Source organism: Ambystoma mexicanum, chromosome 8 (genome assembly GCF_040938575.1).
Source record: "Ambystoma mexicanum isolate Mex_15411 chromosome 8, UKY_AmexF1_1, whole genome shotgun sequence".
Taxonomy (NCBI): Eukaryota; Metazoa; Chordata; class Amphibia; order Caudata; family Ambystomatidae; genus Ambystoma; species Ambystoma mexicanum.
This window is the reverse complement of record NC_090929.1, coordinates 1366670814-1366688754: the sequence shown is the minus strand read 5'-3', so window position 1 is coordinate 1366688754 and position 17941 is coordinate 1366670814. Positions and strand designations below refer to the sequence as shown.

The 17941-nt window shown below is 42.2% G+C and overlaps 1 protein-coding gene across 2 annotated transcripts in view; it reads left to right on the top strand.

Moving 5' to 3' along the window:
• Positions 1–17941, top strand: part of DOCK1 (dedicator of cytokinesis 1) — a 2312292-nt gene that overhangs the window by 1778196 nt on the left and 516155 nt on the right. For both annotated transcript variants that reach the window (XM_069611483.1, XM_069611484.1), the window contains exons 39-40: positions 7931–8020; positions 13124–13228. In XM_069611483.1, the coding sequence (XP_069467584.1) occupies positions 7931–8020; positions 13124–13228 (195 nt within the window). The remainder of the gene's footprint in view (positions 1–7930; positions 8021–13123; positions 13229–17941) is intronic.

Sequence of the window (17941 nt, the reverse complement as noted above, 5' to 3'; positions counted from 1 at the left end):
ATAACGACAGCTCAGAATTTACTAGATTTCAATACATTTGTTCCCATCGTGCATGATTTAGACACATAATTCAGTTCTGTCTGGGCTTTAAGACTCTTTCCCCAGTCGTCTTTTATATGAATTATGTTGCAGTTTGCTCTGGGCTTTCAGTATTTCATTCCCAGCAGGAAGTGATTTAAGCAAATGACTCTCTCCAACATTCAATATTTGAGGCAGAGGCTAATTCCGATTGGGCAAAGCTTTAAGACTCTTTTCCAGTATGCACCATTTTAGAGAAATTATGATTCATTAGGGATTGTGTTTTCAGTTTCGCCCCTAAGCATCCTTTGTGTCATTTGTTTGTGTTCACTGTAGCACTTTCACCTTTCTTTAGGGACTATATTTATCAAGTGCAGGTCCCGCCAAGCAATGTGTTTCCACACCCTGAAGAAGAGCATAATGCAATATTTGGGAGAGGTGGTTAGGTAGCCAAATTGGAGGTAGTTGAACCAAAAACTTGAGGCTCATATTCCAGATGAGATTGTGATCCCGGGCATATCATGTTGTGTCACTATATAGTACTATGCATACCCATTGCTTGCTCTTTATTTCCATGTGGCCATGTGAGTGGAAGGGGGTCTTGACAGGGGAGAACCCACTAAACGCAACAAGCCACTGGTTGGCTTATTTCCAGGCCTGCTTATTTGACTCCAACCACTTGTTTTATTTTTGTTCTACAATTACAAATGTTCCTATTTAACTCATGAGTAACAATCTACAAGTCTGTATTAAGCAAGGACTATAAGCAGTTGACCTTATCATATGTGTTCTTCTGTTCAGTGTATTTAAATATTTAAAATGCAGTAGTAAAAACCTACTGAGATTGTTTTTAAACTTACAGCCATTAGGATTGTGATATTTTTAGACTTACAATCGTGATGGAAAAAATAAAGTTGCAAACACTTTTATGTTGGGGGTGTTATGAATAATACAATGAACACTAATCCCAGTGTCCATTATCTACACAGTGATTCAAGCATACCGCCCTTTTGCCTCAGACATATTTGTTAAATATGAAGATCTGTCTTCTTTCTCATTTCCCCCAAAATGCTTCTTGGTTTTATGCAAAGCAGCCAAGAACACTCATTGCTGCTAAATGTCCCCTTGGTTTTTCACATAGGGGTATTTCGAAAAAGTACAAATAGTGTACCAGACTGGATTCATAACCTTCTATCAGATAATATATGGTATGGTTATTATAGGTTTTGATCATGTGTTTTGCTCAATAAGACCTATGTTATATTCTAATTAGCAATACAATATATAATGGAAGGGATCCTTATGAGTTGTCATTGTAATCGTTTAGAAATAGTTTTCAATGTTAGTACAAGTCAATCATTTCCTTTAATAGCTCCTTTTGCTAAGAATACACACCATTTGATCCCTCAAAATGTTCTTCCAAGTTGATGAACTAGTAGACCCTGCACCTGTGATCCCATACATGGTCCATCAGCACAGCCCCTGCAGAGACTCTGTGTCCCACTCATCTCCCCTCATATAAATTCCTGCATGACACCGCTGAAAATGTATCCCTTCAAATACCCAGTCAGTCACCACCTTGGGAAATTGTCTGTTGCCCATATTCTAATTGTAAGCATGAAAGGCACATCACCACTTCCATAAAGCAATCCTTGTTTTTTCTCTGGTCGTTCTGCAATCAGCAATGGCTGGGGTGACTCTAGCAAGTGTGCACCTGATAATGAGGCCCTTTCCTATATAGAGACAGATCTAGAGAGACCTAGAGCGAGACCGAGAGAAAGGGAGCGGACAGAAGGACACCAATGGATATAGGAGACATTCAATTGTTGCTCACGGCAAAGCCGTTTGTTTTGTGCCTCTCTGTGCCAACACCCCTTGATAGCCATGGCCCTCTTCTGATCTCGGCTAGGTTTGGAAATGTGCACCTTTCTCGTAATGTATCTTGTGTCCACACAAGTGGAAATATAGCTTCCTTGTGGATTCTAAACTCACAGCCTGTGCTCTAATATATGTGTGCCTTCCGCATGATGTTTAATGTGAACTCTATATAACGTCTGCTGAGCCGCCAGATGGCATCTTTTAGAACCCAAGCACCCACATCATGGACGGTTAATGTTGCCCTTGAGGTACCACTCGGATATTATTCCGATAACAGTGAAGATGAAGAGGGTCAGAAAGGAGTTCCCAGTTTGCCATTGCCAGTGTAGGATATCAAGCTATGGTTTGTGACTGGAAAAAGGGGATGGGTGGGTGGGTGGGTAGAGTTTGGGGCGCAAACCGCTCCCCACCCCCCCTTAATGTGGCCCTCAGTGCCATGTGGTGTCCATTCTATTTACAGTACATATAGGATCATTATGGCTAAGGGGCTAAGGTGCATTATGGTAGTGCCAGCTGCAGCTCTGGGCTGGAGAATGGAATCCCACAAGCAGCTATGCATCTGCTCGCCACACAGGAAGCTGTGTGGGTCAGGAAGCATTATTTTGGTTTGCTTTTTCAACCTTCACGGAGATGTTACACAATGTTTGCACCAATACAAATCGATTAAAACATGTTAGTCGTTTTTTTATTGCATGTGGAATAAGCAACTGTGCAGATGTGGTGCAAACAATACTCCCCATACTTCAGGCACTTCTCCAGCATTCCTAAATGCAATGTATGGAATCATTTAGATCAATATGCAAGTGGTGCATCACTGTGCATAAAGAGATACAGTAATGTGCTTTTTTCATATGAAATGTACAACTGACTTTCTCAAAGCGGGGATAACACATTTTCGAATGTATGCACTAATCCTAGAAAATAGTATGTCCCTTCCATTAGTGTAGCCAGATGGCAGGGAAATCCTAATGGCATTAAATGCTGGCATTCTGAAATGTCTGTCTAAAAATACTCGCTGTTCAAAAGTGTGTTTTTTTTTAAAGTTTGGGAATTAAACTTGTACTCATTTTGCAGGCAATTATTAGCACTAGTGCACACGATGTTCTTTTGGAACTTGGGCAGACTTTGCAAGGAAGTGGCGCGCCCTAGATTTGCATATTCAGTTTGGCTGCTTAGTCCTCATTTTTAGCAGATGTTCTTACAGTAATAGCTATACTGCGCCGCTCAATCATAGGAGTCGTCCTTATTGGCAATTAGTGTAACACCAAACTGCATTATCACTCCCATCATCATTAAGTGCCCAGCATATGGGTGGTGATGGAGAGCATTTCTACGAGCAACGTTGCCAACATATGCATTGCTCTCCCTCCACCCCCTTCACTCTCTTCCACGTGTATCCGCTTTGCCGAGTCAACTCATGCAAGACAATCCTGCTGATTTTGCAGTTCACATGATTTCTTTTCTGTTTTTTGGACCATCTGTCCATAACTTGGAATATGAATGCCGAACTGTCGTATAATCCTTACTTGATGCTGCATACGGTTTGAGCCCTTTAATCGTATGATCCATCGGTCCAATCCATTCTTATTTCATTTTTTTTTTAAAAAGCTAAGCCAGCCCACTCTGACATGAATACTCACCATTTGATCCCTCAAAATGTTCTTCCAAGTTGATGAACTAGTAGACCCTGCACCTGTGATCCCTTGCATGGTCCATGAGCACAGCCCCTGCCCACTCATCTCCCCTCATATAAATTCCTGCATGACACCGCTGAAAATGTATCCCTTCAAATACCCAGTCAGTCACCACCTTGGGAAATTGTCTGTTGCCCATATTCTAATTGTAAGCATGAAAGGCACATCGCCACTTCCATAAAGCAATCCTTGTTTTTTCTCTGGTCGTTCTGCAATCAGCAATGGCTGGGGTGACTCTAGCAAGTGTGCACCTAATAATGAGGCCCTTTCCTATATTCGTGGCTTGGAGGAAGGGGGCGGGAATAGTTCTATTACCCGTTAGCTGTTTCCATCCGTTCTACTACATACTTGCCAACATTCTGTGACCAAAAAGATGTAGGAGTTTTCAAGTTTCAAAAATAATAATTCCCATAACAATGACGTAACAGGAAAATACAAAACACACAAACAGCACAACATGGAAAGATGTTGAAAATTTAAAAATGTATAAGTCTGAATGCTAACACCAAATTGCCGGCAGATGCTCTGTGATGGTGCTACACTCTGCCACTTGCTTTCACTGCTGGTTCACCTAAAGGTTACACTGGCAAGAGTACAGGAGAGAGTCACGTAGCTGACAGGTCAGTGGATTGGTCTGAGCCCAATCAAAGTAATCACCTACCAGCCCACTGTACAGACAGACTAATGAATGCGATGCATGCTCTGTCCTGGAGCCTGCCTTACAATCACATACATTACTTGCCACTGCAAAAAGCAGTAGGATCTGTCACTGAACTCTGCAGGCGGTAGGACTGCTTAAAAAGCAGTAGCCTACTGCCTAAATCTGTAGGATTGGCAAGTATGCTACTATGTGTTATTTTTTTCTACTGAAATTTCATTTATGCATTTATTTTAATCCGAACAAAGTATTTGACTGACTCTACTTACATTTCATATCTGGAGTTTTGGGAAGGGGGGTTTCGCACTAAAACAGAATTTTGTTCAGTTTTGCACACATGGCGTTACCTACGTTCACGTAAATCTAAAAATCTCAAATTCCACCACGGAAGGGCCATTTTCAGGGGAATAAGTCGAGTTTGAGCCACTCGGCCTTATAAGGTTTAGATTTTCACATGGATTTGTATTTTTCGTTGGGCAGTTCTGCCTTGAGAAGGAAGAAGCTCTGAGTCTTCTGAAATGCACGTTCTAAAGCGCCGCTGTGGCCAATGGTTGACTTTGGCTGTAGCCAATGATGTGCGTTTGGCCCTTTAATACTGGCACAGCCAGCAACGCTACGCCGTAAATGTTATATTAGAACACTTGTTTTTTTTTTACTCGTCCCAAGGTAAAGGGCATTGCAATAGTTGATTTTCGACAAGATAAGGGTTCTGGCAAGGTGATCCTTGCCAGTTGTCCGATGTCAGGAAGGGGTGACAGGCAGTGATGAGTTTACATGTGTACGAGGATGCTGAAACAACTGAGTTAGTTTGTCGGTTGAGAGAGAGGGTTGAGTCTAGGTAAATTCCAAGCGTTTTTGTGACGTTAGTGACCTCGATAACATTGCCATCAATGTTGAAGGAAACGTATTTCGGGTCAAGTTTGGTGAGTTTGGACTGAGAACCTAAAATGAGTAACTCTGTTTTCTCGTCGTTGAGACATAGCCCATGGTGAGCCATCCAGGCCTGGATGACAGTGTAAACTGAATTGAGTGCTTTAACATCAGTTACATAATCGCCAGTGATAGGGATGAGTATCTGGGTGTCGTCCGCATAATTCGTGTAGGTGACACCCAGATGATCAAGAATATCAAAGAGCGGTTTCGTAAATACGTTATAAAGCGTAGGTGATACACAAGAGCCTTGTGGGACTACGCAGGGCACATGAGCTGTGTCGGCTGCAGCTAAGGGGGAGAAGACCCTCATGGATCTGTTTGCCAGGAAGGAGCTGATCCATGTGATAGCTGCATCCGAGAAGTGGACGGCAATTTTAAGGTGCTGGCAGAGGATTTGGTGATCGACCAGATCGAAGGCCGCAGAGAGGTCGAGTAGGAGTAAGAGCGCTTGTTTGCCCTTGTTTTTCAAGTCCTCGATTTGTGTTTTTAAATCGATCAAGGCTGTCTCCGTGCCATGCATCGGACGGAAGCCTGATTTCCTAAGTCCTAGTAAGTTGTTAGAATCCAAGTAATCTTGGATCTGGAGGTATGCTGCCTACTTGTCTGCGCGCTTCACTCAACACACAGCATCCAGACCCTTGAGATCTGCACAAGCGCACACACTAACCATTCCCAGCTTCAAGCTTCAGACAGCTAAAGGTACGAGCTTCCCAGTTCTTGCAGCAAAGCTCTGGAACTCCTTACCCAATGATCTCAGGAATACTCCATCCCTCCACTCCTTCAAAGACAGTACCAAACGGTGGCTTTACGAACAGGATGTTGCATCAGCCTCCTCACTGTAATTCTTGTTGTTCTTATTCTGCTAAATGGCTACTCAAATGTATAGATTGTAGCTACCTGCCGCTCGGACACCTCGTGGAGGGTCCCACCTCGTGTTCCACATTCATTGTAAATTGTATGTATATATTTAAATAACTGTATCTTGTATTCTCTTATGTAACACTGTTTTTGTAACTACCTTCCCAAACATGCGCCCTGATGCCCCTGGGCAGGTTGCGCAATATAAATAAACAAATACAAATACGGGTGAGGTAAATCACAGAAATGTGGACAGCCCACCTCAGTGAACTGTATCTGCCATAGATTTGCCCTTTCGCTGATTACTGGCTCACCACGTTGCCTCCGGGCAGTAATCTCGGAATTGCCTTTAAATGGTGAGTGCAGACGCCATATCACTTGCTTATAATGGAATCTTCTAGCTGACCCATTCACTGCGGTGTGGCTGGAAATCTCACCACACCACAGTATGGCTGACAAAACTTGCAGAACCATAAAGGAAAGTCAACATGTTATGTTCTCACAAATGTAACACGATTTAACGTGTTTGCGTTTATTTCGGCTAAAGCCATGCTTATGCAATTCAGTCATGGTCCGGCTGGAACGAAGCATGGCGCACCTACATTTAGTTAGTTTTTTCCCAGGTTTGTAAAGATGTTTTTATACCAATAATACCAGTAGCAGATGTTGCATTGTGTATTTCTGTATATGGTTTTATATAGCTGTGCATACCTGCAAGACGCACCCAGCCTTAGCACCCAAGCACCTAATGGTCTCCTGACTGAAACGTGAATGCAAATCGTGTGGAGCAGAAATCCATGCTTCGTACAGCGCTGCAAGAAATAAAGGCAGAACAAGGATTGATATGTTGTTGTGTTTCTGCAAATAAACAGCCTCGAGGAGTACACGAGTTTCAGGGCCTGGGCCAGGTGTGCGCGCTCTATATAAATTGAAACACTGTGGGCTCTGTTTTGTTGACCCTGATGACTTTAGACTGCTGCTGAACAGCTTGTAATTTGGTATTGCGAAGTCATTTAAAATCGGCGTGAGCTACATGAGGTGTTTTCGCATCGCAAGACAAGCAGAAAAGCAATGGCAAGTAATTTGCACTCCAAGTTTAGAAAATAAAAGGGAAGGACGGAGATTCTACGTATCCCAGGATGTGCATGAAATCTTGCCTTTGTGGGCCCTCTCCCTAGTCTTTCCCAGACAATGTTAAGCTTTGCTAAACGCGATTGCCCAATTACATCACCTAGAATAATATGTGTTCTGCAAATGCTTTTTGCAACGTGTACCGCCGAGACTACCTGCACATAGAGGAACACTAGTAATTAGGAACTTCTTTCAATTTTTGGTGATGGGTATTCGTCAATTGCTCTCATAATCTATCGAGTTTGCTTGAGTTGTTTGTTGCAAATAGTGGTTGCTCTGTGTGTTGACTTAACACGAGTGAAATGACTTGAACATATACATGTGTTCATGTGTCTATGCATTTATTTGTGTGATTCTTTTGAATGATGACTTGCTCTTCATGCCCTCCAGCAATCCTCGGGGTACCGGTCTTATCCCGCTGCAATTGTTTCACTGCATTTTGCGGTGGGTCATATCACTGCATATTACAGCGGGTGGGTATAGGATGGAGGGGGGGAAGTAGAAGGGGTTGGACGGAGTGGTGGGGGCAAGTGGGAGTAGGTGGGCGGAAAGGGGGTATGCGGTTAAAATGGAGTGATATGTGTCAAGGTGCCAGATGTACCGGATCCGGTCCATGGCTCAGTTTACCCTAATGAATGTGTGGCAATTATTGTGTGCACTGTAAACTGCAGAATGCTCGTCTCCTAATGTTCTCTCTCTCGTAGTAGACGGTGCTTAATTTAACTAAGGCATGCCTCTCTCACATTTTTCTTGCAAGCAGATGTGGGAAGAGGCCATTGCTTTGGGCAAGCAACTTGCAGAACAGTATGAAAACGAAATGTTCGATTATGAACAGCTCAGCGCTCTTCTGGTAGGTGTCTTTAACTCATTCTGAAATGTACATGAATAGCACGAATGCTGGGTAATCCATGAATTGTCTGTTTGCCTGATGTAGCCCCTCACTTCACGAGGCAAGGCTTTTCCAGTCTGCAGTCACTCTTACCTGATTGTCTTAAACTGCATGTCTGGTTTCCTTGTGCACTTTACCCTACTTGTCCCTGCACGTATTATTGTATGATGTATTGTACCTCTCACCCTCTCCTCCCTACACCTGCCTTTACCCCTCCCCCTTTTTCCTGTTCAGCACTTGCTCAATCTAAATCGTCTCACGGCCCAGTCAGAGCGTTTGTTTGTCCCTCCTCTCTTCTTCCTGCACTTCCCCTCCTCCCCCTCTCTGCTCTGCTCTCATGCTATAGCACTTGCGCGTTCCGAATGTTTCAAGACCTTTTAATAACTTTTGGTTTTATTCCTTCTTCCTCATCCCTTCCTCCACCCCCTTGTCTTGATGTGCCTTGAAACACAATTGCTGTTTAGTGAGCATTACAAATGACCAATACATAAATACAATAAATAAATAAGCCATATTTTACCTTGATGCAATCTGCTGGTAGATTCCAGAATGTATAGAGTTGTTTCCTGACATTGCACAGTCTCAGAACCCATTTTCTGGAGTATGAAATGATTACTTCATTTATATATTACGACCACATCAGCTCAAGGTAACAGCCAGTTATTTGCCTACCAACCAGTTTTATCCATTTAGATAGTTTGGTAAAGGTTTAAGCTGTTCTCTTCATGTACACTACTTTTGCGAAACAAATTCCCCAAACAAACATTGGACAATGCACACTATTGATCATATTGCCACTTACTCTTAAACTCGTAAACGTTTTAAATGAGACTTCATATTCAAATATTTAGCTTGGATTCAATTAGCAAGACAACAAAGGATCAAAAACAGCTCTATGTAGCGGACATACATACATTACATTGTAAGTGTGTAGATAAAATGTTACAATGAAAATATCAAGCACACAGTTGCATAGACAGGCTAGCATCTGAGTGGGAAAGGTCCGCCCAAAATCTTTCAATGCCCACTATAGAGTGGTGGCACAAGAGAGAAGTACTGCCTCTGACTCCCACTGAGCATGCCAGGAAGCTCTGGAGTACTGGAGCTGGAGGTCTGTAGAGGAGCATCTATTCCAGAGCTGGTTAGGAAACGGGTAAGAAACTAAGTGTGTTGATGTGTGTGTATGTATGTATGTATGTATGTATGAATACATATGTGCATGGAAATATGTGTCTATCTAAGTGTGCATATGAATGAGAATGCGGTGTGAGAAACCTGACAGTGTCTCACCTGCTAGTCCCTGGGTATCTGTCATCCATGTGGCCAGGACATGGCCATCGCTATTGGATCCAGTTTCTGGGGGTGGACCAGTGCGGCGGGATCACCTAGATGAGGGGTTCTCTGGTAGTGAAAGTGGGACACTGACGGGTGAGCCGCAGTATCCCCTTTCTTATAACACCTTTTCCCCCATCCTACTTTGTAGGACGCTTAGAAGTCCCCCCCTTTTCCAACACTATCCTACACCGAGACAGACAACGGACAAACAACAGCGCCGTTTACTTGACATGTCCCAACACAAGGGTCTAGCAGAGTCAGGCAATTTAACAATAACTATGCACATCTGACAGCCCTTTCCCTTTCCTCCTGGGATAAAAGGCAGAGCATGAAAGCACATTTTGAGCAAAGCTAAACGTATGAGGAAGCAACCAATCCAGACTGCCAGTTCAAGCAGAGAGACCTGGAGGGATGACGGAAGAGGAAATTGCTCTTGCCCTTTACAACTCAGAACTGTGAAGCCTCCGAAAGGGAAAGCATGAGAATGGGAAGTCCAGCTTGCGTGTGGTGTAACAGGTGTCAGTTGCACACAGGGCCCTCCCATGCTGATAGTCAAAGCGGGAAGCAGCACTTGCCGCTGTGGTGCCGTCCTTGACTCCTGAGACAAGAAACTCCCAACAGTTCAGCACAGCCGGTGAGTCGGAGAAGACAGATAGTAAAACCAAACTGTGCTGGGCCCAAGGTTGCAGGCGGCAAACTTTGTTGCACAACGAACTTGTGTAATTGATTCAGAAGCAGAGTGGTCAGGTGTCATGGGGACGCTCATTCGAAGGACTTCGACTGAAGCCTTTTTGGGTTGTGTTGTTTTGTTGACAAAAACCAAGAGGATTTAGGAGAGGCTAGTGTCAAGTGTCAAAGTGGTCATACGAGGGTCAAGAAAAACCCCTCGTACACTTGAAAGTCTTTGACACATTGGAGAAAACGGATTGAACTGGGAAACTGGCAAATGTGAACCCGACAGAAGGATGCCTGCGAGTTGAGGGTAAAACAGTGATATACCCATGACATTGTGGCAACAAGTGTGAACCCGGCTGAGGGATGTCCACAATGGATAGTTGGTTAAAAAGACATTAATACTGTTGAATGATATGCTTTTGAGTGATCCAAGGGGCGAAGAGCAATCGCCCAACATGAATGAAGGATCGGAGTCCGGCTGAGGGGGATCCAAGGGGTGAAGAGCAATCGTCCAACTTGAAATATTACCAAAGGAACTTTTGTTTTTGTTTATTGTTTATGGTTCAGCAGTCCCATAAAGAGACTTGTCCCCTGAAGGTTCTGCCATCGTTGAAAGAACTGTAACCTCATGTTGGTGAGTGTGCTGTGCTCAAAGGTCCTGCCTTGTCCCATGTTAAAAACATGGGAAAGGGAGACCCCCGGCTATAACATCCTGACTTATCATTTGTGGACACTTCTTTCTTCTCTTGTGAACACTCTCCCACACTTTCTGAAATTATCTGTAAGGATTGGCAATAGTTTTTTTTTAGTATAGGCACTTCTATTTGACAAGACACCACTAGAATTGCCTTATTATTATTTGATCGTCGTAGCTTGCTTCCATCTTATGTTTATATTCATTATTTGATAATGCGCTCCAAACCCTGGGGTAGCCGGGCGCAGCAGGTACAAGATTACTTAGGCTTAGGTTACATAGAGAGGATACAGACAGCTGATGCAATACATGTTATATTACCATATTTACAGTACATGTATAGAAAAAGTCCAAGATAAAGGGTACCTCACGACCCACAGAGGGCAGTGAGATGGTTTATAGTCCAGATTTCAGAAGTATCAAGGCAGTTGTATGCAGTGGTCCAGGGCCTAGTGCAAGGGTTCAGTTTGTTAGCTGTCATTGGTCCAGAGCCAACTTTTCACCTTACATCTAAATCTAGAGTAGGGTAGATTAGCGCTCAATGCAATAGGAAGTGCATTCCAGACTTGGGCAGCTCTAACAGATTAGATTTAGATTAGACATTTTTCCAACCCATTAATACAGTTTAATAAAAACCCTTGAACTGTGATCACTTGTGTCTGTACTGTTGTCACCATGAGTTTCTTACAAGTGTACATATGAATGTCTGGATGCAGATGAAAATGCAGTGTGCATGTTCCTGGTGGGCATGTGAATGATAGAGAGATAAACTGCATGAGTGAGTGCCTGATAGGCTAATGGGTACAAATGTGTGTGCGCGGTGCGCGTGCGTGATGCTGAGACCCAGGGGCCAACAGAGCATGGACTTTATTTACAGCGACAACATGGCATGTATTAATGGCATTTGTGGGCAAAGCCACCTTGATGTGTGTCATTACGTGGAGGAGAGGTTAGGGTGCTGGTTTATTCTACAATGCAGCAGGCAGCCTAGACGTTTTCTTAAAGTGACATGGAATTTATGTCTCGCGTTAAGGGCAACGCAACATGTCTGTTCTTACATGGGGGAGCATTTTTGCAGATAACACGAAAAGCTTGCTTGTTTTACTGGTGTTAAGGGCAAAGTCAATATGAGTGTTATTGCATGGTGGGGCTGGGGGCATTTGTGTTTCCAGCAAGGAGATGTTTTCCTATTGTGGCAGAACGTTTTTTCTGGCAAAAAGGGAAATGTCATCATGAGTGTTCTTACATGGGGTAGATGATAGGAAGGCGTGTGTACAGCCAGCTGGCTGATTGCTTTCTTAACGTGGAATTACATTTTTACTGGCGTTATTAGCAAAACCTACATGTGTGATCTTAAACGGGGCAGGGGGCATTCATGCAGCTAGCAAGGACATGTTTCCTTACTGTGGGTTTGCATTTTGTTTCGGTGTTACAAAGCCAACACGATTAATGTTAGTACATGATGGGGGGCATTTGTGGAACCAACAAGAACATGTTTTCTTACTGTAGCATGTTTTTTTTTTTCTGGCGTTATGGACAAAGCCGTGACTTATATTGGCAGTCCAAATGAATGTTTTCTTATGGTATCAATACTGGCATTATGGGCAAAGCAAACAAGAGCACATTTGCATGTGGAAAAGTGGCCTGTATCAGTGCATCCAGCAACCATTATGGACCTCTATCAGCACAGCCAGCAGGAAAATGTTTTTTTTTTTTATTATGGTGGGTCAAGGCATCATGAAACTGCTTCTGTGCACGGTTGGCATCTTGGAATCTAATGAATGTTTTCATATGTTGCTCTACAAAACTGATAGTATACAGTGTGGCTTCTTACCCAATTTTTCACAGAAAAAAAGTGCTGTAAAAGGCACAATTTTCACGCTTCATTTTGAAATGTTTCTCGCGGTGTGCCTCTTTAGGGAGCGCGCAAGGGGCCCACTTTCAACATAGCATACTGTGCTGGGTACTATCGAATAGCTAACATTTATAGTTACTGGGCATCATGTTCTGTGGCTTTTCTCATCTCCGTTATTGTGACATTTTACTTTGAACTGTTTCTCTTCTTTTAGCAGTAATTTTCCCATTCTAAGGAACATTTATTTTCCCTTAGCACACACCTATTCCCTGCCCTGGTTTATTGTAATAAACAATACAAAACAATAATTTCCCCACCTTTTGGTTAACAATCGGGAGGTCAGGAGGACGCTGCCCAGCTAAGTGAAGTAAAGAGAGTCTGAGCGATCGCTATTTACTGTGGGATAACAATGTGAAAAGGGCGCCAGTAGATACTGTAGCAATTTAAATTGTATGTGCAATGGCAAACGAGAGCTAATACAATTGTGATCTCCTCTCCTTTTCAGAAGAAACAAGCACAGTTTTATGAAAGCATTGTGAAAGTGATCCGGCCAAAACCAGACTACTTTGCTGTTGGTTATTTCGGACAAGGATTCCCCACGTTTCTCAGGGTATGTTTTACAGACAAATGTTCTCTTAGAATATGAGCAGTAACACACTCAAACCTTGATAAGTTAATGTAGGTCTGATGCAAAGGGAAGGGATGACAATTGTGGAAATGTAGTGATATTAGAAAGGACAATTATAACATGATAGAGTGATTTCCAGTATCAATGGTTGAGAGTGCCATCTGGTACAAAGGCTAGTCACAGAGAATATATTTAGTCATATGGAATACATGTGGGCATTAGGACCCAAGGGTATCCACATCGTTATTATTAATGTGGATAGGAGGCATGGTCTAGGATGTGCTACATTACATTTGAAAAGTGGACACTGGTGAACAAAAAGGAGGAGACAAATTCAGAAATAAGCTGTTAAGTGTGTTTAATGAAAATTAAAAGAAAATGCATCTCACCCGATTGGTATGAGGGGTTTACCTACCTGTAACAGTGCTAGTCAGTCCTAAAATAAAAAGGCAGTCCTCAATCCATAACCTATCCACTATCTAGCCCTACCACTATTTTCACATGACATAAAAATGAGCCCAGGTGATGGCCTTGTCACTGATATTTTCTAGGTTCAATATTCATAGGATCTCACTGTGGAGATATTTTTACAAACAGTTCAGAATATAAAGGTTTTCTGCTTCAAGAAAAGTTGCGAATCTCTCATTAATTTAAATACCTCTAGTCTGGAAAAAGGTAAACAAATAAAATGGCCGCAATGGAGAGGGTGAAGGGACTACAAGTACGGTGTTGCTTACGTGATGCACATTAGCCTAGCAGGAAATAGCGTGTGCCACAATCTGAGTCCCCCCCCTCTTCACATAGCAGAATGTGAAAGGAATGAGTAAAATATTTCCACAATTGCTGTTATTTACGAACGGTCCCTTTGGTGTGTGCGATACGTGCATGCATTCATGTTAGGTACTGACTGGCGATAGGCTCGAAAGGTTACCCGTGTTGCAGTTCTTTAACATGGCACTGGTTAGTGTCTGAGGGTATGCTTGATGGGCAATCTATTGCACCTGATCTGCCTGTAACTAGAACTCTGTAAGCTGAAACACTGCGATTGTTCAGGGATCTGTTCATGGAAAGGTGAAAGGACACAAGAACATTAACTTGTAGCCGGAATTTCATGTAGCAGGTGTACTGCAGGAAGCAGCTTTGGGACTACTACCAGACATTGGCATTTGTTGATCTCTTTTAACATCCAGTTGAATAGTAGGGGAGCAGAACCTTAGACAGCCCCAGTTGAATAGTAGGGGAGCAGAACCTTAGACAGCCCCACCCCTTCTCCCACAACTTGTACTTCCTTCCCTTCCCAGGATAAGCCTATATAATGTGTGACATCAAAGTAAATCATGTTCTTAAGTGTATGTTTTAGCCATTGGTTGGGATAGGATTCAGTGAATTGTAAAATGCCATATTGTGGACCTGTCTCGGAGCTAATACTCAAAGAATGTTGCAAAATACTACATGGAAGGACTTCAAGGTGGGCATGGATTAAAGGGATGAAGCAGTGGACTTGTCCCTGACGATTTTGGAGCTTTACTTCCGCTTTAAGAAAATCACGGTTCCCAAAAGGTATACATTTTATTTAAGGAGGCAGGCAGTTTGGGAATTGCTTTGCATTAATGGGGTAGTCGTATTGGTTGGCATATCATTTCAATAATCGTATGCATTAATATCTAGTGGCACAATTAATTATACGCCCACAGTGACAGATTTATTTTCTCTGGGCTTTGGGGTGGAGGTCGGCTATAATTGCTGATTTACGCAATCGTTGCTCCTTCAGCTGCCCTTTGCTCACTTCTTGGTAGCAGCGGTCGAGCAGTCGGGGATTGCTCTCACTCATCAATGGAATGGGGCAGTTCATAATACATGATGACATCTATTCATGGGGCATGAAATGAATCTACAGATGAGAAGACGTTTTAAATCCATTTCCTGTAACTAACTAGCCGAATTGCATCTTCTATACCTCAGCAATCCACTGGAGCTGGCACTCACATTTATGGGAAACAATCTCTAAAACTATACTAAAAGGGCTATTCAAAACAAGACTGCAGTTTTCAGAGGCAAACAGCGGGGGCTAGTTCTCTACTGCTTTAATTCAAAGAAAATTCACCATAATTGGGTAGTCCAATAGCACTCACTGTAATGGAACAGTGACCTCTGGATATTAGGTAAAGTTTGCAGGGGGGCCAACAATTGTGCAATTCCAGTGTGCTGCATGCTTGCTGCGTGCAGGTTCCCCTCCAATCCCTATTATATGAAGAACTTTTCAAAACACAAAAAGGAAGCAATAAGAATGTTCTCTGTGCTTGGTTCTGCGTAGTAAGAGATTAAAGAGACTGGTGTTTCCGCAATCGTACAACTCTCTCACCTTTGAAATGTGGTGCAGTATTTGGTTCCTCTGTTTTCTTCAATACATACAGCACAATTATATTTAAACAGGAGCCAGTTTTCTCAATGTCATGTCATCCTTAAAATGATCCACTGACATTTATAGCAGAACCAGTGCAGCATGTTTCCTGTCGTGCAACTCTCAAACAACGGGCAAGACCTCTGTTGCTTCACGTTTGCCCTTGTCAAGTAATACGTCTTCAAGTAATATGAACGGTAGCGCAACTTCTTACCCCATTCCCTCTTACACAAACTGAAAAATTGGTGCAAAGTGGATATGGTTATTTTTTTGCACCGTGGAAACTTTATGTAACATACCGAAACCTGTAAAAATTAATGGTGTTTTAGGAGTAACATTTTGAAGCGAGGCAGTCATTGAGATGATACGTTTGGGAGTTCATTCATTATCAGAGAGGGTGTCTGTTGACCTGATGGAAAAACTACCGCAACCAGGGGCCAGATTAACCAAAGTTGGTCTGAAATGGTGGATCTTTTTTAAGCTGATTTCTGTTTTGCACCTCACTAATGCAGTCAGAGGGTCCACATCTGAGTGTACTGAGGGATGCAGTCTGTAACTGGGCATACCCACTCCACTCATCGGGACTATGGCAAAACATTAGGTGATGCCGGAAGGTTTTGAATTAATCTTAACCTCTGGCATTACTGTGGGCAACCCCCCAGACCATCGTTCCTCAGCCTGCCAAGCCTTTAAATAAAGGGAAAGTACCATATGCAAACCAGGCCTGTTCCCGTTCTAAAAGGGGCCCAGCCCGAACGGCTTAGTCACATGCCTCTGCACAGTTTGCATTAAATCTGCACACCTTAACTGCACATATATATATATATAATTTCAAATGAGAACGGCATCAAAAGACACTGTTCAGGCAAGCAGCACTCCACACACAAAAGTGTTCCAAAAGGCAGATGGCAATCACGGGCAGCCAACAGCAAACACTGCAACGCCGGTTGTATGTTATAAAACAACCTTTATTTTTCATTTGCAGCAGTTAAAAAATCCATTAAATTCGCCCAGTGGGAGTTTCTTGCCAGACGGCAGCCTGACGCGTTTCGCCACTACCCAGTGGCTTGTTCACAGTCATTCATCACCCACAGGAAGTTCGTTTTGATAAAAAAACACACCTCAGTGAAAACAGAGAAAAGGTGACTTACAAAATCTACATGATGGCTGTTAGCCATTTTGGCTTGGGCTACTAGGTCTCATTACTAATCACGTAAAGTAACGCCCAATTCAACCTGTTTAGTTTGTATTACACAAGTAAAACATGACTTTTAAACAAGAGTAATGAAAACACAATTTGTAGCCTTTAGATGTTAGTATTTACAAACTGAACAATTGCATGTTGCTCGGTCCGTGATAAAAAGGCGGAGCCTGATTTTTAAGAAAAAATATTTCCCAAGTACATAGACATGGGACGATCTCTACCCTGAGCCATGACAGAAATGATATAATGCATTAAAATCTACAAAAAATGTTTGCAGACCAAGGTAGTCATTGCATATGTGTATCACCATAATAATGGAGATATATGTATGTGATTCAAATTAGTGTCTCAGTTAACGGACAGTGTTGTAAAAATATAAAGTGCATAGTGCATATCTGATGTATTCAAGGATATTTCAGTATACATAGATATTTTCATGTGCAAAAAATGCATTCCTATGATAGGGATAATTTCACATTAAAAAGAAAAACATTGTCATAGTATAAAGTGCATAGTGCAAACTACTGACGTTCTCTAAACTGCTTTGATACATTCAAAATTGCATAATACAACACCAAAAACCAAATTTCTTGCAGAATCACATACATAGGATCTACCGCAAATAATAAGTTTGTAATAATGCATTCCTATAGTTGCTATTTTAGGCATAGTAGTGTCGAAATGGGTATACAAGAGAAATATGTTCTAAAGTGCCATGTGCATATATAAGACAAAGAATAGCAGAGTCCTAACACTAAAATAAATTTATAATCACACTATTATAAAAACATCAGATATCTAAAAGATGTATAAAAGATACCACTGCTCAGATAACATGCTAAAATCGTGTTGTCATGAATTTAAATGCCTCCTTGTGTACACTGGTTTACCAAGTAAATTACGATTTTGAGTCATATTGTAAGTCACTGTAAAAAGTGAAAGATAAAAAGTGATAAGTAAAAAAGGAAAGAAAGAAAACTTTGCACAAGTAGTCAAACACATAAGGTTACAATGTAGGGTCATTAAAATTGATGAGCTGTTTGGGGTTACTATATCATATTAAGTATAGTCCTTATGTCCCCAAAAAAGT